At 44.2% G+C, this 18563-nt stretch overlaps 1 protein-coding gene across 1 annotated transcript in view; it reads right to left on the reverse strand.

Annotated features, from left to right (window-relative positions):
* The window catches only part of snd1 (staphylococcal nuclease and tudor domain containing 1), a 165684-nt gene that overhangs the window by 20411 nt on the left and 126710 nt on the right, over positions 1 to 18563 (reverse strand). Inside the window, 2 exon segments of the mRNA XM_029462488.1 lie at positions 2033 to 2102; positions 3895 to 4018. Of these exon segments, the coding sequence (XP_029318348.1) occupies positions 2033 to 2102; positions 3895 to 4018 (194 nt within the window).

Genomic DNA, 18563 nt, shown 5'->3' on the forward strand with positions numbered 1-18563 from the left:
ATGAGGTTGAGGTTTTGAGACGGTGAAGTGAAGCTCGACAACATTTGGAGTGTGTGTGTTTGTGATGATGTGTATAAGCAAACATGACAGAGACATCCATCTCCTGCTACCACTACAGTAAAAGAAGCCAACAGAAATGTCTGGCTGCTTCAGTTATGATACAGATACATAAAACAAAAAGCTTGTGATGAAAATTCACTTTCTGATTCTCCCCCCCCCCCCCATTACAGAGTGCATCTCACAAATCAAACGCCTCTGCAAGGGAAGGGCATCTCCAAACGCAACGCATCACATACTGAGGCTGTAAATTCGTCCTGTGCTCCGTCATACACTTCCATTTCTTCCTTGATTCGGAATCAATTCTGATATCTGTGTGTCACTTTAACAATGATGGTTTACAACTGTGAAAGAAGGACAGATGCCATATTGTAGCGTAAGGGCTACATGCTTGTATATGTCACCTTAACAATCATTCACAGCTGTTTCTACAGCAGTACTGGAGCCCCTTTCACTAAGCTCCATCTGCTCTGTAGCTCAGCTACAGGCTGAGAGTAAAGACGACAATAGATGTCAAGTCGGCAGTCAGACCTGACGGATCGTAAAACACACTAAAAGCAGTAAAACGTGTAAAAGAAACATCAACATTACTTGCCAGTGTGCAATTGAATACAATGACGCTGGATATCCATTTTAGTAAAAAAAAAAAAAAAAAAAGTAACATTTTCTAAAAAGTGCTTCAGAGACGATAACACCAGTTTAATTATGCAATGATTATAGGAATCACATTTTACGAATTCATGATCTTGGCACGCATCTTGGAACATCTCTTTGTTTTAAGTACTTGTGGATCTACACTACAGTACAGCAGTCAACACGGGCTCTGTGTTGGTGCTGACAGGCCTATACATGCAAAGTAGGCACTACATGTCACCGATATGAAGCATAAAGAAGCGATAAAGTTGATACATCCTGTGCCATCTAAAAGAGAAAACATGCAGGTGGAAAGTCAGACATGCAGCCGTTAGGGGTGGGGAGTTAATTTAATGACCCCTCATATCTTAGGTTAATGTGTTCATTGGACTGTACAGTCTAGACAGCGAATGCCTTGAACGTTTATTATGGATTAGAACGTTAAGATTTATCAACGCCATATTAGATTTTGACGGCACTGTAAATGTGGGCCTTAAAAGTGAAAGACAAAAGTGCTCTGCTGTGTTTGTTAATGATCCCATAATAATTCAGGGACTGACCTATACCAGAGACGGGTGGCAATATTACCAACTAATAGCTCATGACACAGACGCACCAAATGACTCAACCTTCAATGACGCAAAACTACAGAGAATGAGGTAGATATCAGCTGCATTCTTTTTGGTGCGCCAGGTCGGCCTCCGAGAATCACACTTTCAGCAACATGCCAGGATGCATCGCGTCTGCCAGCCAAACCTCGAGCTGTCCCCCTACTCTGAGGTCAGTCACACACTGTGCCGCTCCACTGCATCATGGGAAATCTCCCGCGGGGCCGGGGGTTGGCTGCATGAGCCACTCGGTGATGCAAGCGTGTGTACGCACGTCGGTACAAAACGCACAATAACGCACTCACGAGGATGTAGTGCTTTCGTCATCACAGAGTTTATAAAAAAAAAAGAAAAGAAATAAAAGATCCAGAGAGTGGGGGAGTTCTGCTTTTGTCATTGTTATGAAAAGGAATAAAAACGATACACTCAGTTGCACTCTTTGCTTCAGTCGTAAACAATAAAGAGAAGACAAACAAGCCTGCATCATATTTGTCCTAAAAACTCGAGCTGAGAGGATACATAAAGGCTGATAAGCAAACAACTGGTGTCTGAATAGATGCAAGAAATAGAAAAGAAATCCCTCCTTAGATACTCCATTCCCTCTGGCTGTGGGTTTGGCCCTTACAGAATGTTTTGTTCATTCAGTGGCCCAAACAACTGCACTGTGTTTTAATGATGATTATGCAACATTCAACACTTTTCTCACAGTCAAATTCATGGTCGCAGCTACTCACATTGCCGTAGTCGATGTAGAAGACATGAACCTTTGCCGGTGACTCAACTTTCTCCACTCTGGCTCTGTACCTGCAGCAGCGACAGAATAATTGAGAGAGAGAGAGAGAGAGATAGACACAGAGACGGAGGGAGGGGAGAGAGAGAGAGAGAGAGAGAGAGAGCAGAGGGAAACGGAGATGAAAACAGAGGGCACAAGAGGAAAAGGAGATGAGTAAATGATTCCGTGCTTATTTCCCTGGGGAAAAGGTGTTGGAAGATGTGTCTGTTGTGATCGGGGGAGAGGAGCAGCAGAGGATGAGCAGGCCGGGAGATTGAGAGGCGACAGAGGGGATCTATCAAGACATGCGGCGCGCTGTGGAAATTGCACAGAGGCCTCTTTGCAATAAAGGACGGAAATTTAGAACCCTTTTTGCCTGGGAGCAAATAACTTTAGTGCATTAGTGATGACCACAAAACCCCAGAATGTTGACTTTGTAAGGTTTGATTTTTCCAGCACATTTGGCAAGCTGAATTTAATGGAAATAAACTTGATTTCCAGACCAGTGACAAATGAAAGGAAACAACAACAAAGCCAAATCCTACTCGTAAATTCACACAGAAGCTACAGAAGAGAATGTTCTCCTCATCTGACCATCACTCAAATTTGATGAGGGAGGGGGGGGGGGGAAGACAAACTGAGCACCGAAACCAGCAAATAATTGCAGCCACATGGGCAGAGACAAGAGAACAAGGTTAAAACCCAAATAAGTGATTAACAGGGAGACATACAGAATAGCAACGAGCTGAGTGAGAGACAAAGTGTGCGAGTGACTGATGAACAGAGCTTTTTCCTTTCTATTTACGCCGACTCTGGTGTTCTAAGAAGACTTGAAAGGCGACGAGTTTCTAATTAGCCCCCTAATGAAACAAGCAGACATTCCACATGCATCACAGAATACAAAGATATGGGCACAGCACAATGTGAACATGAACATAATTAGCTTGCTGTTTAATATATGATTAAAAAAAAAAAGACAAAAATCAAGAACGTTTACCACTTGGAGCAGGACGACTGTGCTGTTGTTCAAAGCAACACGAAGACAGGCTGCTCTACACAAACACGGCTGAAGAAAGTGAAGGTTTACAACAGATGGCCTGTTTTAAATGCTCATTGACTTGCATTGGTGGCTGGGACGAGGGAATAACTTTAGTTTTCCCCCCTTTAAAGTCTGGAGAGGAAGATAGAGGGAAGAATGGAGGACAGAATGAAGAGCACCTGTGTGGAGGGAACTTTTTTTTTTTTTTTTTTTTTAATCAGTTTTGTGATCTTTTTTCGCCGTCACCTTCTCGACACAGACGCTCTCTCTCCCTCCCTCGATCACTGTGACTTTTATCTGTCCCCATGACCATCTGTAAACTCCCAACATCCGGTGAGGAGAGTGTGTGTGTGTGTGTGTGTGTGTGCGTGTGCGTGTGTTACTGTCAAGCGACTGCTGAAAGGCCAAAACGGAGGCAGTGAGCTAATTACACCCCGTGGGTGTCTGCAGTGAACGCATCACAGGCTTAAATAGAGACACGGTAAAAAAAAAAAAAAAGGAAACGTCAGGTATTCCTGGAAGGGGGAAAAAACATGCAAACTTACGTATATACGTCTCACGGAAATGTAGCACATCAAACAGTAAACGTCTCAATTGTAGTAGACCTAGTTTCAGTTAATTCTAAATCAACTGCTTGCAAAGGAACTTTGACGAGTCGTCACAAGAGAAGCTGCTGGATATGGGTCAGGCATAGAGTTCAGGATTCACTCTAGAGCCTGAGCATCTTGCTGATGGGTTAAGTCAGGCTTTTAAATCCGATCACACGTATCAAAAGGTTTGCTCACCATTCGTCATCAGCAAATTTGGCTATGCAGTAGTCCCCTCGGCGTGCTGCGTAGGATCCTTCGACTGGCGGCTGGGCGGCGATCTCTGCCCTCATGGTCTCCATCAGACTCTCCAACTGGCTCCCTGTACAAAGACAAACATGAGTGAGATGGAGACAAACTCCAATTTACAGTTCCATTGCGATTACACGGTTTTGTTCACTGCTTGAAGTTGCATTGCATTACATCACTATGGGCCGTCTTCAGGTTTTACTTTGACAGTGATGTGTTTACGGTTTTGCCTCCAATTTTACTCCCATAGAGAAGGAGTTGAAGATGTAAGCTGCATTTTAGTAGAATTGGTGTAAAGTTCAATTCTCTCAGCTACACAGGGGCGAGCAGGTTGCTTTGGTTTGGATGTTGGTTTTATTGGGTGTGATGAGAAAACAGGTCTTAAGGCAGAAGCATGAACACACTTGCATCTCACCCCCGCAGAGCTCCTAAATAAATGCATTGGTAAGAATGAAATAAAGTCTGATGCAACTTTGCAAAGTATGACTCTATGTTCTGGTTCACACACACACACACACACACACGGAGGCCTTTTCTGGGTTGTTCATGCTGTTTGTAACTGAAGTGCTTCTCGTGATCATTGTTATTAAAAAGTGATTGCGTGCTGCAGCATGGTTTATTATACAACAGCAGGGTTCCAGTTAAACTGCGTCGCTGCCTTAGAGAAGGTACCTTAAATGGCGTTTCATATGAACAAACAAATAATAAATATTCATCTTAGGAAAGCACACAGCTCGGCATAGTAAATTAAAAAAACATATGAAACGTCTTCTTGTGATAAGGAGAAAAGATGGATGGATGGTTTCTCTTAAATGCCACAACCCATCAGCTCAAAATCCACATTAACCCAAAATGAGACCATAAAAAAATTAAAAATGCCGTTAGCCCCACGCAGCTAGTGCTGGGTTGACCCTGTTGGAGACATACAGCTTTGATTAACAGGAGCCAGCTTCCAATGGGCCTTAATGGCCTCTCAAGCCATTAGATCATGCACAGCAGACACATTACGGTGGATTCAAGGTGAGAATGTGGCTGTCGATATGGTGGGAATTGGAGAAACCAGAGAGTGAGTCAGTGCTCCATGGATTCAAAAGACTGATTGAATGCAGCTTGATTTGCATCCTTCAGTTGCAATTAGGGAGCCAATTTGGGTGCCACTAGGTGAGTGCATCTCCAAGAGATCCACTTCCTGGTGTTTGTGTAATATGTGTAGTATACTTGTTTGTGTATGTCACTGTATATTTACACACGCATGCATACGAGTGTTCCAAAGTGGCTGTGTGTGTGTGTGTGTGTGTATGGGAGGAGTGTGCGGAAGAAATTACAGCGGCCAGTTTAGGAAAGTGGCCCACATGAAATTTGATGTGGTATTTTTAGAGGCCATTTTCACTGATCTACCAGCTGGAGGAGGTTTTGTGGGTAGCAAGGGTCATCAGTAATGGAGCCTTTCTAACCACACATAATTATACAATGGGAGGGTGAATGGAGGCAAAAGAAACTCTTATCAGATATGTCAAATAATACTCGCAGTACAACTGAAAGAATCGCTGTGTCGAGTGTGAGCTTTCTGCTGTAACCAGATTTCTTAAACCTAAAGTACACAATAATCCAGGTTTTCTAAATCAATTAAGGGATTAAGAGAAGTTTCTTGGTCATGTATCAGACATAGGTTCATAAAAGTTTTTATAATATGTTGTGGTTGATTTGGATGACAAATAATTGAGACTGGGGAACAATAGCATGAGCAGTGAGGAGAGATAAAAAAAAAGATCTTTAGTCTTAGCAGCGCATCCTCGGATTCAAAGTAATTAAATTTAAAGCTGCCTTCAAAAAAAGGCAATAACTAAAATCTGGTATAAATGGAACCAACAGACTTTAAACAATGGATGAATATGGAATGGGAAATATGTGTGATGGAAAAACACATAAAAGACATTTTCCCTGAGGATTGTAAGGAGAGATTAACCCCAGAAATGGGAGAAACTGCAAAAGAAAATCTATATTTATATCTGGATGTGAATAAATCTAAAGAGGATATGCCCATTAAGACAGTAGAGTAAGAAATGAATACCCTACTTTTCATTGTAAAATATTAGCTGCATCTAAAAAATCCATCCATCGTCTACCGCTTATCCGGGGTCGGGTCGCGGGGGCAGCAGCTCCAGTAAAGAACCCCAATCTTCCCTTCTCCGGGCCACATCCTCCAGCTCCAACTGGGGGATCCCGAGGCGTTCCCAGGCCAGTGAGGAGATATAATCTCTCCACCGAGTCCTGGGTCTTCCCCGGGGTCTCCTCCCAGCTGGATGTGCCTGGAACGCCAGAGTAGGAGCAGCGGCTCTACTCTGAGTCTCTCATGGATGGCTGAGCTTCTCACCCCATCTCTAAGTGAGACGCCAGCCACCCGTCTGAGAAAACCCATTTCGTCCGCTTGTACCCGTGATCTCGTTCTTTCGGTCATGACCCAGCCTTCATGACCAGGTGAGGGTAGGAACGAAGATCGCCCGGATGATCGAGAGCTTTGCCTTCTGGCTCAGCTCTCTTTTTGTCACAACGGTGTGGTAAAGCGAATGTAATACCGCCCCCGCTGCTCCGATTCTCCGGCCAATCAAGATCCCGAGGTACTTGAACTCCTTCACTTGGGGTAAGGGCTCATTCCCTACCCGGAGTAGGCAATCCACCGGTTTCCTGCTGAGAGCCGTGGCCTCAGATTTTGAGGTGCTGATCCTCATCCCAACCGCTTCACACTCGGCTGCGAACCGATCCAGTGACTGCTGAAGGTCACAGACCGATGATGCCATTAGGACCACATCATCTGCTAAGAGTAGCGACGAGGTCCTCGGGCCACCGAACTGCAATCCCTCTCCTCCACGACTATGCCTCGATATCCTGTCCATGAAAATTATGAACAGGATTAGTGATAAAGCGCAGCCCTGGCGGAGGCCAACATTCACTGGGAACGAGTCCGACTTATTGCAGAGTATCCGCACACAACTCTCGCTTTGGGCGTACAGGGATTGGATGGCCCTCAGAAGTGACCCCCTTACCCCATACTCCCGCAGCACCCCCCACAGTATCACCCGGGGACACGGTCATACGCCTTCTCCAGATCCACAAAACACATGTAGACCGGTTGGGTGTACTCCCAGGCCCCCTCCAGGATACTTGCGAGAGTGAATAGTTGGTCCGTTGTTCCACGACCAGGACGGAATCCGCATTGTTCCTCTTCAATCAGAGGTTCGACTTTCGGCCGAACCCTCCTTTCCAGCACCTTGGAGAAGACTTTAAAAAAATGACCCAGAGAAATTCAAACGAAGATGAATGAGTCTAAATAAGTTGGTGTCCACAGCCGAACAGCTGACCGATTGTAAAATCTGAGTACAAATAGTGCAAACACCGTGTGCTCTCACACAGTCTGTCCTCTCACTGTGCCATCAGTCCTAACGCTCTGAGCAGAAGAAAAACAAAGCTCTAGCTTCATATATCACTAACGCACTTTGAATATGCCAGCCTTGGATAAAACCAACACACAGGAGAAATCTAATTACTGACCATCTGTATGTAAACTTGGCTTTTACAGTAACCAAGTTATTGCCGCTCAGGTAAACACATTCTCAGATTTCCCGTCTTAACGTGATTTTTCCCCCCCCTAACCCGGTTTCTTGTGCGCGTAAATGCAGTCAGTGTGTGTGTGTGTGTGTGTGTGTGTGTAGAATTAGTAAGTTCTGCTTACTATGCATATTACTCTACTACCAAACAAACAGCTTGGGAGGCAGGCAGTGCAGCCTACACATCGAAAAACACGCCATTCTTTACTCCTTTACCGCTGCCGTGAGTTGTCATTAACACCTAATATTATTTCTGCTATTGGAAAAACAAGAAAATATAAATAATGATGCTGTTTATCAGAGCCGAGGCGGCCAAGCAGCTGCCAACCGACAGCAGACAGGAAACCTTCATTAGCATGTCAAACATAAAGGAGAAACACCAGCGAGGGGTACGAAGGGATTTGGAGTGTGAAGGAAAAAGCTGGGAGCTCGGTTTGATTGTGAAAGGGGTCAGGGCAGAGGGGGGGTGTCCAAACACCTTATTGGCCACCCACTGCTACACCAACTGCTGATGAATGCAGTGAGGGGAATAGGAGCATAAATACAAACACACACAAACACACACCAAACAAGACACATCCTCAGCGTTTTGTAGAGAAAGCAGTTTTTGGAAAAACATGTCAGATGAATTGCTTCCCGAAGCCTCATACGCACAAACACACCCACACGCACACGCACACGCACACACACACACACACACACACACACACACACGTGGTGTGGTTACATCAGCCTGCTCCGGCTTTGCCAGAGCGACTTGGTGCAGACTTACCGGAGTGGCATTGGGCTACAGCCGTCACAGCCAGCCAACTTCTTGATTTATTAATCTAATTAAAAAAAGTTAGTGTGTGCCTTCCTTCCTTTTCAGAGTGTACTCGTGTGAATGTACGCGTGTATATTTACACACCGACTTATATATTTATTTCTGTTCCTGGGCCATGTTCCACTTTGGGCCCAGAGAGGACTGAATAAATGACACATGAGCTGTAAGAGGGTTCTACCTGCTAAATATATGCACACACATGAAGCCTTAATGGATGGAACCTCTTAGTCCAACCTAATTAAAAATGCTTTACTTGTGTAAATGGTGCAGCGGAATTGTGCTACGGTGTGGAGGTTTAGCTCTAATACGTGATGCGTTAAATGGGGGGAAATTCAAACACGGCACACTATGAACAGTGACCTGATTAGCTAATGAAGATCTGATATGAATCTTCGCTCGTCAGAAGTCTGACAGCCAATTCCTTGCCGTCGTATCAGATGGTCTGCTAAAACACTCCAGCATGTACATTGCGCCTTGCTGCAAGCTTTGAATTAAACTTACAATGCAGTCACACTGCCGCAACTGATCATGCTTCTTTCTCCAACTTGCACCGTGGCAAAGTGTTACAGTTAGTGCCGTTTTCTGACGCTCAGATGTCTCGCTTTGAACCAGTTGTCGAATCTCTGAGGGAAACCATTCCTAACTCCAGCCAATGAATAAGGCTTATTGATTTTCCTTCTTTACTGAAAAAGACCCAGGTATTTTTTTTTTTTAAAGAGCTGACAAGGAAAGTGCAGCATGTTCCCAAGAACCTAAAATGTGTTGCATTTCCTCCTGCAAGAGAACACCGACATGTACAGATTGATTATACAATAGTTAGCTGAGATGAATATGTTTAACCCAAATACATATCTATGGCCCGGAGTTCTTTCGCTGGTGTTACAAACGTTCAGCGGTCGTTTCGTTATGTCGGATTCAGATTGTGTTTATGTTATTTGCCCATGTTTCACTGCAGACTGATCAAATAAGTTGGCATTTTTCTGTAGGTTCACTTTGTGGTCTGGAGATACGAGATATATATATATATTTATGTATATTGGCACTGACAGTACAGTGTTATGGATCGCCAAGTTTAACAAGATGATTTACGATCTGCTGCGACCCATACATTCACTCCAATTACTACCAAGACAAGTCCAGTTACACTTTAACAATACATCTATGTCAATCTACTGACTGACATTGTTTTTATTTATTTCAAGAAAAACAAAAACATGTCCTTCTGCGCCGTCTTTATGATTTGGTTCATGAGGACACCTTTTCTTGCAACGCGCTAACATCTTTAGCGCTTCCTCGTCTCCCTGTGAGCTGCTGAGCATCTTATAATGTGCATGTCCACATTTGCAAAGTGCATTATCATTATTCTCTGCTGGGACTTACACATCCAATTTACTGTGCAGGCTTCTTGGACAAAGGTGCACTTGCTTCAGGTTTATGCATTTATCTGTGTGTGCAGGTTTAAGTCCAGGTGAGTGCTTCTCTGCAGAGGCATGGTCAGAAAACTATTTGTGCAAACATGCACGTCACAAAGAAACCGTCAGGACAAGCGGGCATGTGAAATCACACGTAGATGAACATCACAAAGCACACTGCTCCGACTGCAATCATGGAAGAAGACTGAAATGAGCTTCACATGCTAAAGGCGAGCACTGAGAGAAAATCTAGGCCCTGGGGGGTCAATTGAGCAAAATCTTGTGCAAGTGCAGCATCCTTGTGAAATTCTGAATGAATGTGAGCAATCACATTAGGAAGGAAGAGCAGCGAGGACACTCTGCATTACAGAGGCACACTTCTATTTAATGTTGGCACACAGACAGCTAAATATCTGCGTGCAGAAGGGGTAAACCATGTCGAGCGTTAATTCTCATTTTGTGTCGAACGGAGAGCCAAAGCAATGATCCAAAAAACAGCCAAACCACTGACTGAGTCTGACGCTGGCCAATTTCTCTCTGTCTTCATCTCTTTATTCCTCTGTTGTTTTTCCTGCCTCGTTCTGTAATTTGTTTATACACCATTATGGCTGCAGCTGTTTGTAAATCATATATAATTACATTGTGAATGCCCAGCGCAGAGTGAGGGAGCGATTGGGATTAAAAACTAGAAAACAATGGAGAAGGAAAGAGAGAGAGAGGTTAGGAGAGTCTTACAACAGTTTTACAGGTTGTCTATTATCATATTTGATTATATTGTGGCACACGGTGTGTGAGCAGCAACAAGGAAACAGTGAATCATGTGCCCTTTCGCTACGCGTCCCAAGGCCGTACTGAATTCTATTAAGCTGTTTACCAAAGCCATTAAACCATAGAAGGGTAAATAATCACAAAATGACAAAGGCAGAGGCCAAGAGAGCGATGTTGTTATGAAAGCATTCTCATTTCCTGGCTTATAAGAATGAAGGAATTACCAATCAAAATGGAGTGCGTCTCTGAAAGGGACACCTGCCGGGGAAACTATTTACATGAGAGGATCCGGAAACATAAACCTGGCTATGATTGATTATGATTAATGAAAAAGGAAGGCAAGAATGAGACAGTCAAACTGACAAACAAATATGTTTGTGCATTTCCTGCTCACTGCAGGGCTGTGCGCTTGTGCTGTGACAGGTCAAAGACTGAGTGGACACATGGACGGTGCATCATCTACCGTCACAGCGCCTGAACAGAGCTTTGTGCTTTAGCTCACCTGTTAGATTGGACCGTTAAATATGCATGAGGTTTGGACGGGCTTTATCCTCTGGGGGAGAGGAATGGCTGAACACTTCAAAAAGGTAAACGTCCGCACTGACAAACAACAAAAACACAGGCTCTGTGCAGTATGCACCGGCTCTGGAGGCATGCATTTGTGTGTGCAAGCAAACAAAGCACAGCTGTTATGAGCTTAATGCCCCTTGTGGTTGGTCAACAATGAGCGCGGGGATATGTGTACACTTTCTGAAGACACTGTGTGACAAGGAGGGAGCTAAGACAAGAGAAAGGCCATTTGCTCCCCTGCTTGAGTGATGTTTAAAGTGGTGTCAGCATCTGCCCAGCGTTGAGGGAGGCCACTATAAAAAACAATTGATCCCCCTGCTTGAGTAATGCCGCTCCACTCCCACTGGAGAGTGATATGCATTATATCTCATGCGATGATGCCCCCCCCCCCCCCACCACCACCACCACCAATTACCCTGTTCCATTCTACCCTTCCCGGCAATCTGGAGCCTTTTACAGCAAATTACTGTTTCTGTAATTGGAAAACCATCACTGAAAATCTAAACAGAGACAGCATCTGTGGCTCTCTTTTTGCATCAATCTCTCCTGCTACTCTCTCTGCCACCTGTCGAGCCTCATTGACTGCAGCTAATGCCCTGTTTTGATTGTGAGGAGTCCAAATATATTCACAAGATGGCCCTGTGCGCCATTTGGGGAAGAGGACCGGGGAGTGCGAGCCGTGCCAATTTTCAAGAGAACCCCGTAGACCTCTAAGTGGCTCACCACTGAGAAAAGTGTCATTCAGCCATTCAGCTTTAGGTAATAGACCCAGAAGTTGACATTAGTGCAAATCATGCATGCTAGGATAGTGACGAATACGGATGAAGAGCAGGGAAATCAAAAGCACCCAGCCTCAAACTGACAGGTGAGCTGACCTTTTAGAAGCAAAGTTGCGTATCCGCTTTAATAATGCATACCTTGGGGGCATACCTGGGACACAATGTGAGTAAGTTCTTCACACAAAGCAGTACTTTCCTTTTTTTACAGCCTGTTGCGTTCCCATTATTTAGACGGCAGCACATTATATTCAGGCCACATTTACAATTCAACCTAATGGTGTTAAAGACGAGAAGCTTTAGCGTTAAGATGACTGCGTGTGCATAGAGAGAACACTATAGCAATTACAGCCATTCTCCCCTAATTTGAAGGGGCTATTAAACTATTTAGCATAATAATTTAATGCAATTGTCACATTTAGTTCTTTGTTGCATTTCTTTTGTCTGTCGCCTGAAATTCCCGATTAGTTCATTCACTTCATTGTCTTAATTCGACTGTTCAACAAAGAACTCTTGATTAAGAAAGAAAATGACTGCTTTTGTAAAAAATAAAGAAGAAGAAAAAGGTTGCTTCATAACGCTCTGTTGTACGAGTTAAAATAAAGCAAACACTGCGGGCAGCGCTACGACTTCCAATTCGAAATGTGTACCCTTGTTTCTTTATTAAGCTCTTTTGTATAAAGTAATCATCACTTGGCTGCATTGACATGACATCCAATTAGCGGGCCACTCACCCTGATCAATATGAAATGCTACAGTAATTGTCATGTCCCCTTATTGAAATCGACACCGTGAATACCAGCGCTACTGCGGAAACTCACTTAATATAGAGTTGGACTTGAGAAGAAAGATGCTGATGCTGTGAGATCACCGTGTGTGTGTGTGTGTGTGTGTGTGTGTGTGGGAGAGCATACATTAAAAAGGGGAACAAGTAAATAAGCCAATATGAAATTGCCCTTGAATAAATAACATTTCAAAGTAATAGAATTCAATTTCAAAAGACAGAAAAGGGCCTGGATTGAAGTGTAGCCAGAGAGAGAGCAGCTCTCTGCTTGCCTTGCTCCATCAGTAGCTGGTTCCAGCATCATTAGGTGATGAACAGCTGCTGTGTGTAAAAGGTAGAAGTGTGAATAATGCGGACGGAGTGGCACCTGGTTGGGGGGAACGACTCTACTCATTATGAGTCTGTATGGGTGCCAGGAAACAAGCACCAGACAGGATGTACCGCCAACTGCGCTGCAGCAGAGGCTTAAGGTGGGCAGAAAATGTGCGTTTGTCGGTCGGGGCCCGGGCCTAGCGATGCCTGGCGACAACAGAGTGAGGTCCACATCGGGAGGAGGCTGCTAGCTAGGCAAAGAAACCCCTGTAGGAATGTTGCACAGGGATAAAAGTCCGTCTAACACGTCTGAGTGGTGAATGTTACTCCAGGGTTCCTCCAGCTTAATGAAGGCAACTTAGATTAAAGACTTTATTTAAAAAGCTACTCGGAATGAGATTTAGGCCAATTTTACATGCAGTTTTTCCACGATCTGGATCTGAGGTGCATTCGGTAAATTATTAAAAAAGAATTAGATGTTATAAATTAGTTTGAGATTTAAGAAAGAATTCAGAAAATCCTACTTCCCATGTCTGAGCGTGTTAAAGACGTTTGACAGCTGGATTTAAAGACATTTTAATATCAATTAAGGCCTTACTTTAATACATTCAATGTCTTTCAGATGTTTTAAGGATCCACAGGAATCAGGTGTGTATGCAACACACACAAGTTGTGATAACAAGCATGGTTACATAAATGGGACACACATCAAGCAGGGGAAAACGTATCTGGACTAAGCATCCGATTCATCCCTCCAGCTCCATTCGAAACCTTCCTAAACTCGTATGCACTAAGGAACTGGGACACAGCTGATACGGGTTTAGGGCAACTAATACTCCTGTACTTTATGTCTTTAATATAACAAAAAAATGGGAGCATCCAATACTCAGGTCACAGCCATTACAGCCATGCACCCATAAAGACTTCAGGGCTATATTTAGCAACTTTTTTTAATTATGTGAACTCTCCAGCATAGTGGCAAAGCAACAACAGTGTACAGCATAGTCACTTACTCCCCCCTGTGCCTGGAGTGGCCTATGTCTTTTAGTGTCCAAGGTCACAGAGATCTATGCAGGTCCCCCTCTGACAGTAATTACATATAGCCTCCGGGGGAGAGAGGGAGGGGGAGGGGGGAGAGAGAGAGAGAGAGAGAGAGAGAGAGGAGAGAGAGAGAGAGAGAGAGAGAAAGAGAGAGAGAGAGAAGGCAAGAGAGAGCAAGAGGAGCAAGAGAAGAGCAAGAGAGACAGAGACAGAGACAGAGAGAGAGAGAGAGAGACAGAGAAGACAGAGAGACAGAGAGAGAGACAGAGACAGAGAGAGAGACAGAGACAGAGAGAGAGACAGAGAGAGCGAGACAGAGACAGAGACAGAGACCAGGGAGAGAGACAGAGACAGAGAGATACAGAGAGAGACGAGAGAGAGAGGACAGACAGACAGAGAGACAGAGACAGAGAGACAGACAGAGACAGACCAGAGACAGAGAGAGACAGAGAGAGACAGAGAGAGACAGAGACAGAGACAGAGAGAGACCAGAGAGACAGAGAGAGAGAGAGACAGACAGAGACAAGAGAGACAGAGAGAGAGAGAGAGAGACAGAGAGACAGAGACAGAGAGACAGAGAGAGACAGAGAGAGACAGAGAGACAGAGAGACAGAGAGAGACAGAGAGAGACAGAGAGACAGAGAGAGACAGACAGACAGAGAGAGACAGAGAGACAGAGAACAGAGAGACAGAGAGAGATACATAGAGAGAGAGAGAGAGACGAGAAGACCAGAGACAGAGAGACAGAGAAGAGACAGAGAGGACAGAGAGACAGAGAGACAGACAGAGAGACAGAGAGACAGAGAGACAGAGAGAGACAGACAGACAGAGAGATGGACAGAGAGACAGAGACAGAGAGACGAGAGGAGAGCTAGAGATAAGGAGAGAGAGAGGACCAGAGAGAGACAGGAGAGAGACAGAGAGAGACAGAGAGACAGAGAGAGACAGAGAGACAGAGACAGAGAGAGAGAGAGAGATACACAAAGAAAAATCGGGAGAGAAAAGAGAGAAAGCAGAACGAGGAAGAGACAATGTGCGCGTGGAAGAAAGTGAGACGGTAAGAGATAAACGCACACAGCAACAGATAAAGACCCTTAAATAAACCGAGGATTAAAGAGCGCAATCCCTCAAGCTTCTCAGTGGCTTGAAAAAAAAAAAAAGCCCATTCCTAACGTGAAATTAATCACTTATTGAGCTTGTGTAAAGATATCCATATATGAAGAAGAAGAAGAAGAAGAAGAAGAAGAAGGCAGCACTTAAGAGTAATTAAATGTGAATAATTAAAATGGGAAAAGGGGTAAAATACAGAGCGCTTAGGACCCCCCGGAGAATATAAAGATATCACAAACTGCATTGCCTCCACAAAATATGAGAATCACTTAGTAGATAACGGCATTAAGATTATTCATTTAAGTGCAACAACAGCTGTGTACACGTCATTCACCGCTGCCCTCAGTAAGACCACAATTTAGATATAAAAAGGTAGTCCGCTAAATAGCCACACTCCCACAGAATTAATGGCTTGTAACGGCCTTTATATATTAATGGCTGTAACCCTACTGCACTGACCACATACTGTACGCTATGTACATCTGGTCCCACTGGACTGTTATCGTCCGCTGCCATCTGGCTCAAACTGTACACGATCTATTCTAAAGGTCACCTAGCATTTCCTCTACTCGTCTTCTGTAAGTACAGACACCAGTCACTCGTATCCCCGTTCTCTCTGGGGCACACTGTATATTTATTGGTATTTTTCTTTGAATTGTTCTGAAACACTGGTTTCTACCTCCTGCTCCGTTACTGTTAGTGTTATCTTGCCACCTGGAATATTTCACTGCTTTTTCCTCCTCCTCCTCGTCTCGCTGCTGTGACACTTTCATTTTCTTACGTGGAATCAATAAAGTTCATCTTATCTTATTGCAGATGCGGTTGAAACAAATGGGAGCTTAACGCCAGACAGAAGAATTACTTTCTTTTAATCATTTTTTTGTTTCTATAAATACGGCTACCTTTCATGATTAGTTTTACAGCCGCAATAAAAGCTGTGGATTATTTAAGTTAAGTAAATAGCCCTGCATCGACCATCGGCGGCAATACACTTTCTTTCGGCGAGGCTCGTCCCTGGCTTCCACCCTGAACGTCAGGCGGCGCCGGGGGGGAACGACACTTTGCAGCTCGTCACAAGTGCGCTATACCTCAAGGATGGTCAAGGAGTACTCGATGAAAGTGTTCGCTCCATCTGGCGAATGGAGTGCTGGGAGCGGATGCCAAAAACACTGACTGGATTTGGACTCTGAGCCGGTAAATTTGTAACGGAACAATCCAACCCGTCGCATAATGTGGGAATATATAAGTACAAGGAGGGCAAGTGGTTGCACGACCTCTTAAAGCTTCATAAATTCCACAATTTAAGTGTCACGGGGGTCATTCGGAGCTCTTGTATTATGTTAAACTGCGGTGCTGTTCACCGTATTGCATCCGCTTCCTGCTGTGTGCAATTGCAGTGAAGTGTAAGCGTTAGTTTTTCTTCGGAATTAATTACTTAACTACGTAACTAGCTAGAGGTCAATTGTTTGGGACAAAGTGCAGCACGCATGGGACGAGAACAATCATAACGTATACATTATAATCTATTCCACATGCTTTGGAAGATGAACTGTGGCACGCATTATAACCGCTCTATCATTTATGTAAAGTGTTATGTTGCCATCAGTTGCAATCACGAGCGCATTTATGAAATCCAGAATATATTCCTCCACTTGAGAAATTGAGGGAAAGCGAAGAGAGAGGAGGGGGAGGGGGGGGGACAGGACATGTAATGATATTGCAAAGCACTCAGCTTGTATGATTTTACAGGCCCTAACACTTTGATGTGCTCTTCAAGGGGTTGCTATGACTTAATGTAGCTTTGAGGAAGCGTCAGCGAAAATGAAAGAGACCAAGGGAGAAAAAGAGACGGAGGAAGGCGGAGAGGGGCAAAACAACGTGCTATAGAGGGAGATGAGGAGAAGGAGGCAGGGGTGAGGACTGGTCAGCTTTTGCCTCCCTGCTGAGAACACTATTTTAGCACGTAAGCCTCTTGGTGGACGAACACAGGGCAATTAAAGGGGGGAAATAAATAAATAAGAAGGCCCCAGCATTGCTGGATCATCTAAAATCATGCCTTTATATGAGAAAATATTAAATAACTCACAGCTCTCCTGTCAAAACACACTGAGAGCAGCAATATAAAAAAAAAAATGCAGTTTGTGTACAATTTCAGTAAATGCAAGTCTTAGGTTGCTTCCCTTACAGACCCTAAAGAATATACCAGAAATGTGATACAAATCAAAGAAAACATTTTCACTTGCCTTTTCATGTTTAGCTGCATGTATGCCAAAAAGCCCCTAAACTCCCAACTCCATTAGATATTCAAATTCCAAAACACATTTCCCCTGCTGACAGTAAGTGATGCCGAAGGCCTTAGGTTAACATGCCATGTACTGTACAGTTCAGCCTCTTCCCAGTGACACGTGATTTCGACCGGTGATAAAACCTTGCACATAACCTCAACATCACTCCTGACTTGCAGGGGAGTGAAGCTGAAGTAGCCCGAGGAGGTGTAAAGGCTTTAGATTTGAATCTGCAGCTCAAGGCGAGAAGATGAATAACAGATTGTTTGTGAACTCTTAACACCTGGAGGAGAAAAAAAAAAGGTAAGGGGGGGGGGCATTCAAAAGAACTATTGAAGGCCAAATGCTTTCCATACTTATATGTGATTGGATTATTATGGTGTGAGTGATGCTTAGGCTCAGATTGGCAGTAAATGAAGGCAAATTAATTAATTACGGCAGTGAGGCAAACTAAGAGGTGGCCAAAGTCAATTTCATGGCCTCTGACAGGCGACTGCCAGTGAAGCCAGATGTGTGGGGCGGCCTGAGAGAGGAAGACCTCCGCATCCTGTACCGCTCCCACACACACAAACTGGCAGAAGATGAAGGGATAGTGATTGGCATGGAGGCTTCAGATCTGTTCCAGCTAGTTTGTGAGTGCAGGTTTTGGTGTAATTGTGACACTGATTAAGTCACAGAATCCAAGGACAGGTTGGTTCTAGTCCTAATACTCGATCACGGATCATAAAGGGGATTCAGAGGAGGCTGCTCCTTTAGTCTAACCCTAACGCTTCTTCAAACATTACTCTCTGAGAAGACAATTCCATTTTCTCAAGATGGGAAAGTATTGACTGTGGTGGCAATCATAGCAGAAGCGTTGCTAAGTGAATCGCAGTCTTAGCATAAGCTCCGTCTGCCCTTAGTTACTGTTGCTACCTTGGACTACTTACTGCTGTGTGTATGCGCTTGTAATTAAACACAAATACACACCTTGATTTTGACATTACAGAGGATGGGCTGTTAAGTATAATACCTAACAGACCGACCCAGAACAAAATAGAATGAAGGGAGGTATGTGTATTATGTGGGGGGGCACACACACACACACACACACACACACACACACACAGCTTGTCAGAGGGAGCAGCCATGT

Source organism: Cottoperca gobio, chromosome 23 (genome assembly GCF_900634415.1).
Source record: "Cottoperca gobio chromosome 23, fCotGob3.1, whole genome shotgun sequence".
In the NCBI taxonomy this organism is placed as follows: domain Eukaryota; kingdom Metazoa; phylum Chordata; class Actinopteri; order Perciformes; family Bovichtidae; genus Cottoperca; species Cottoperca gobio.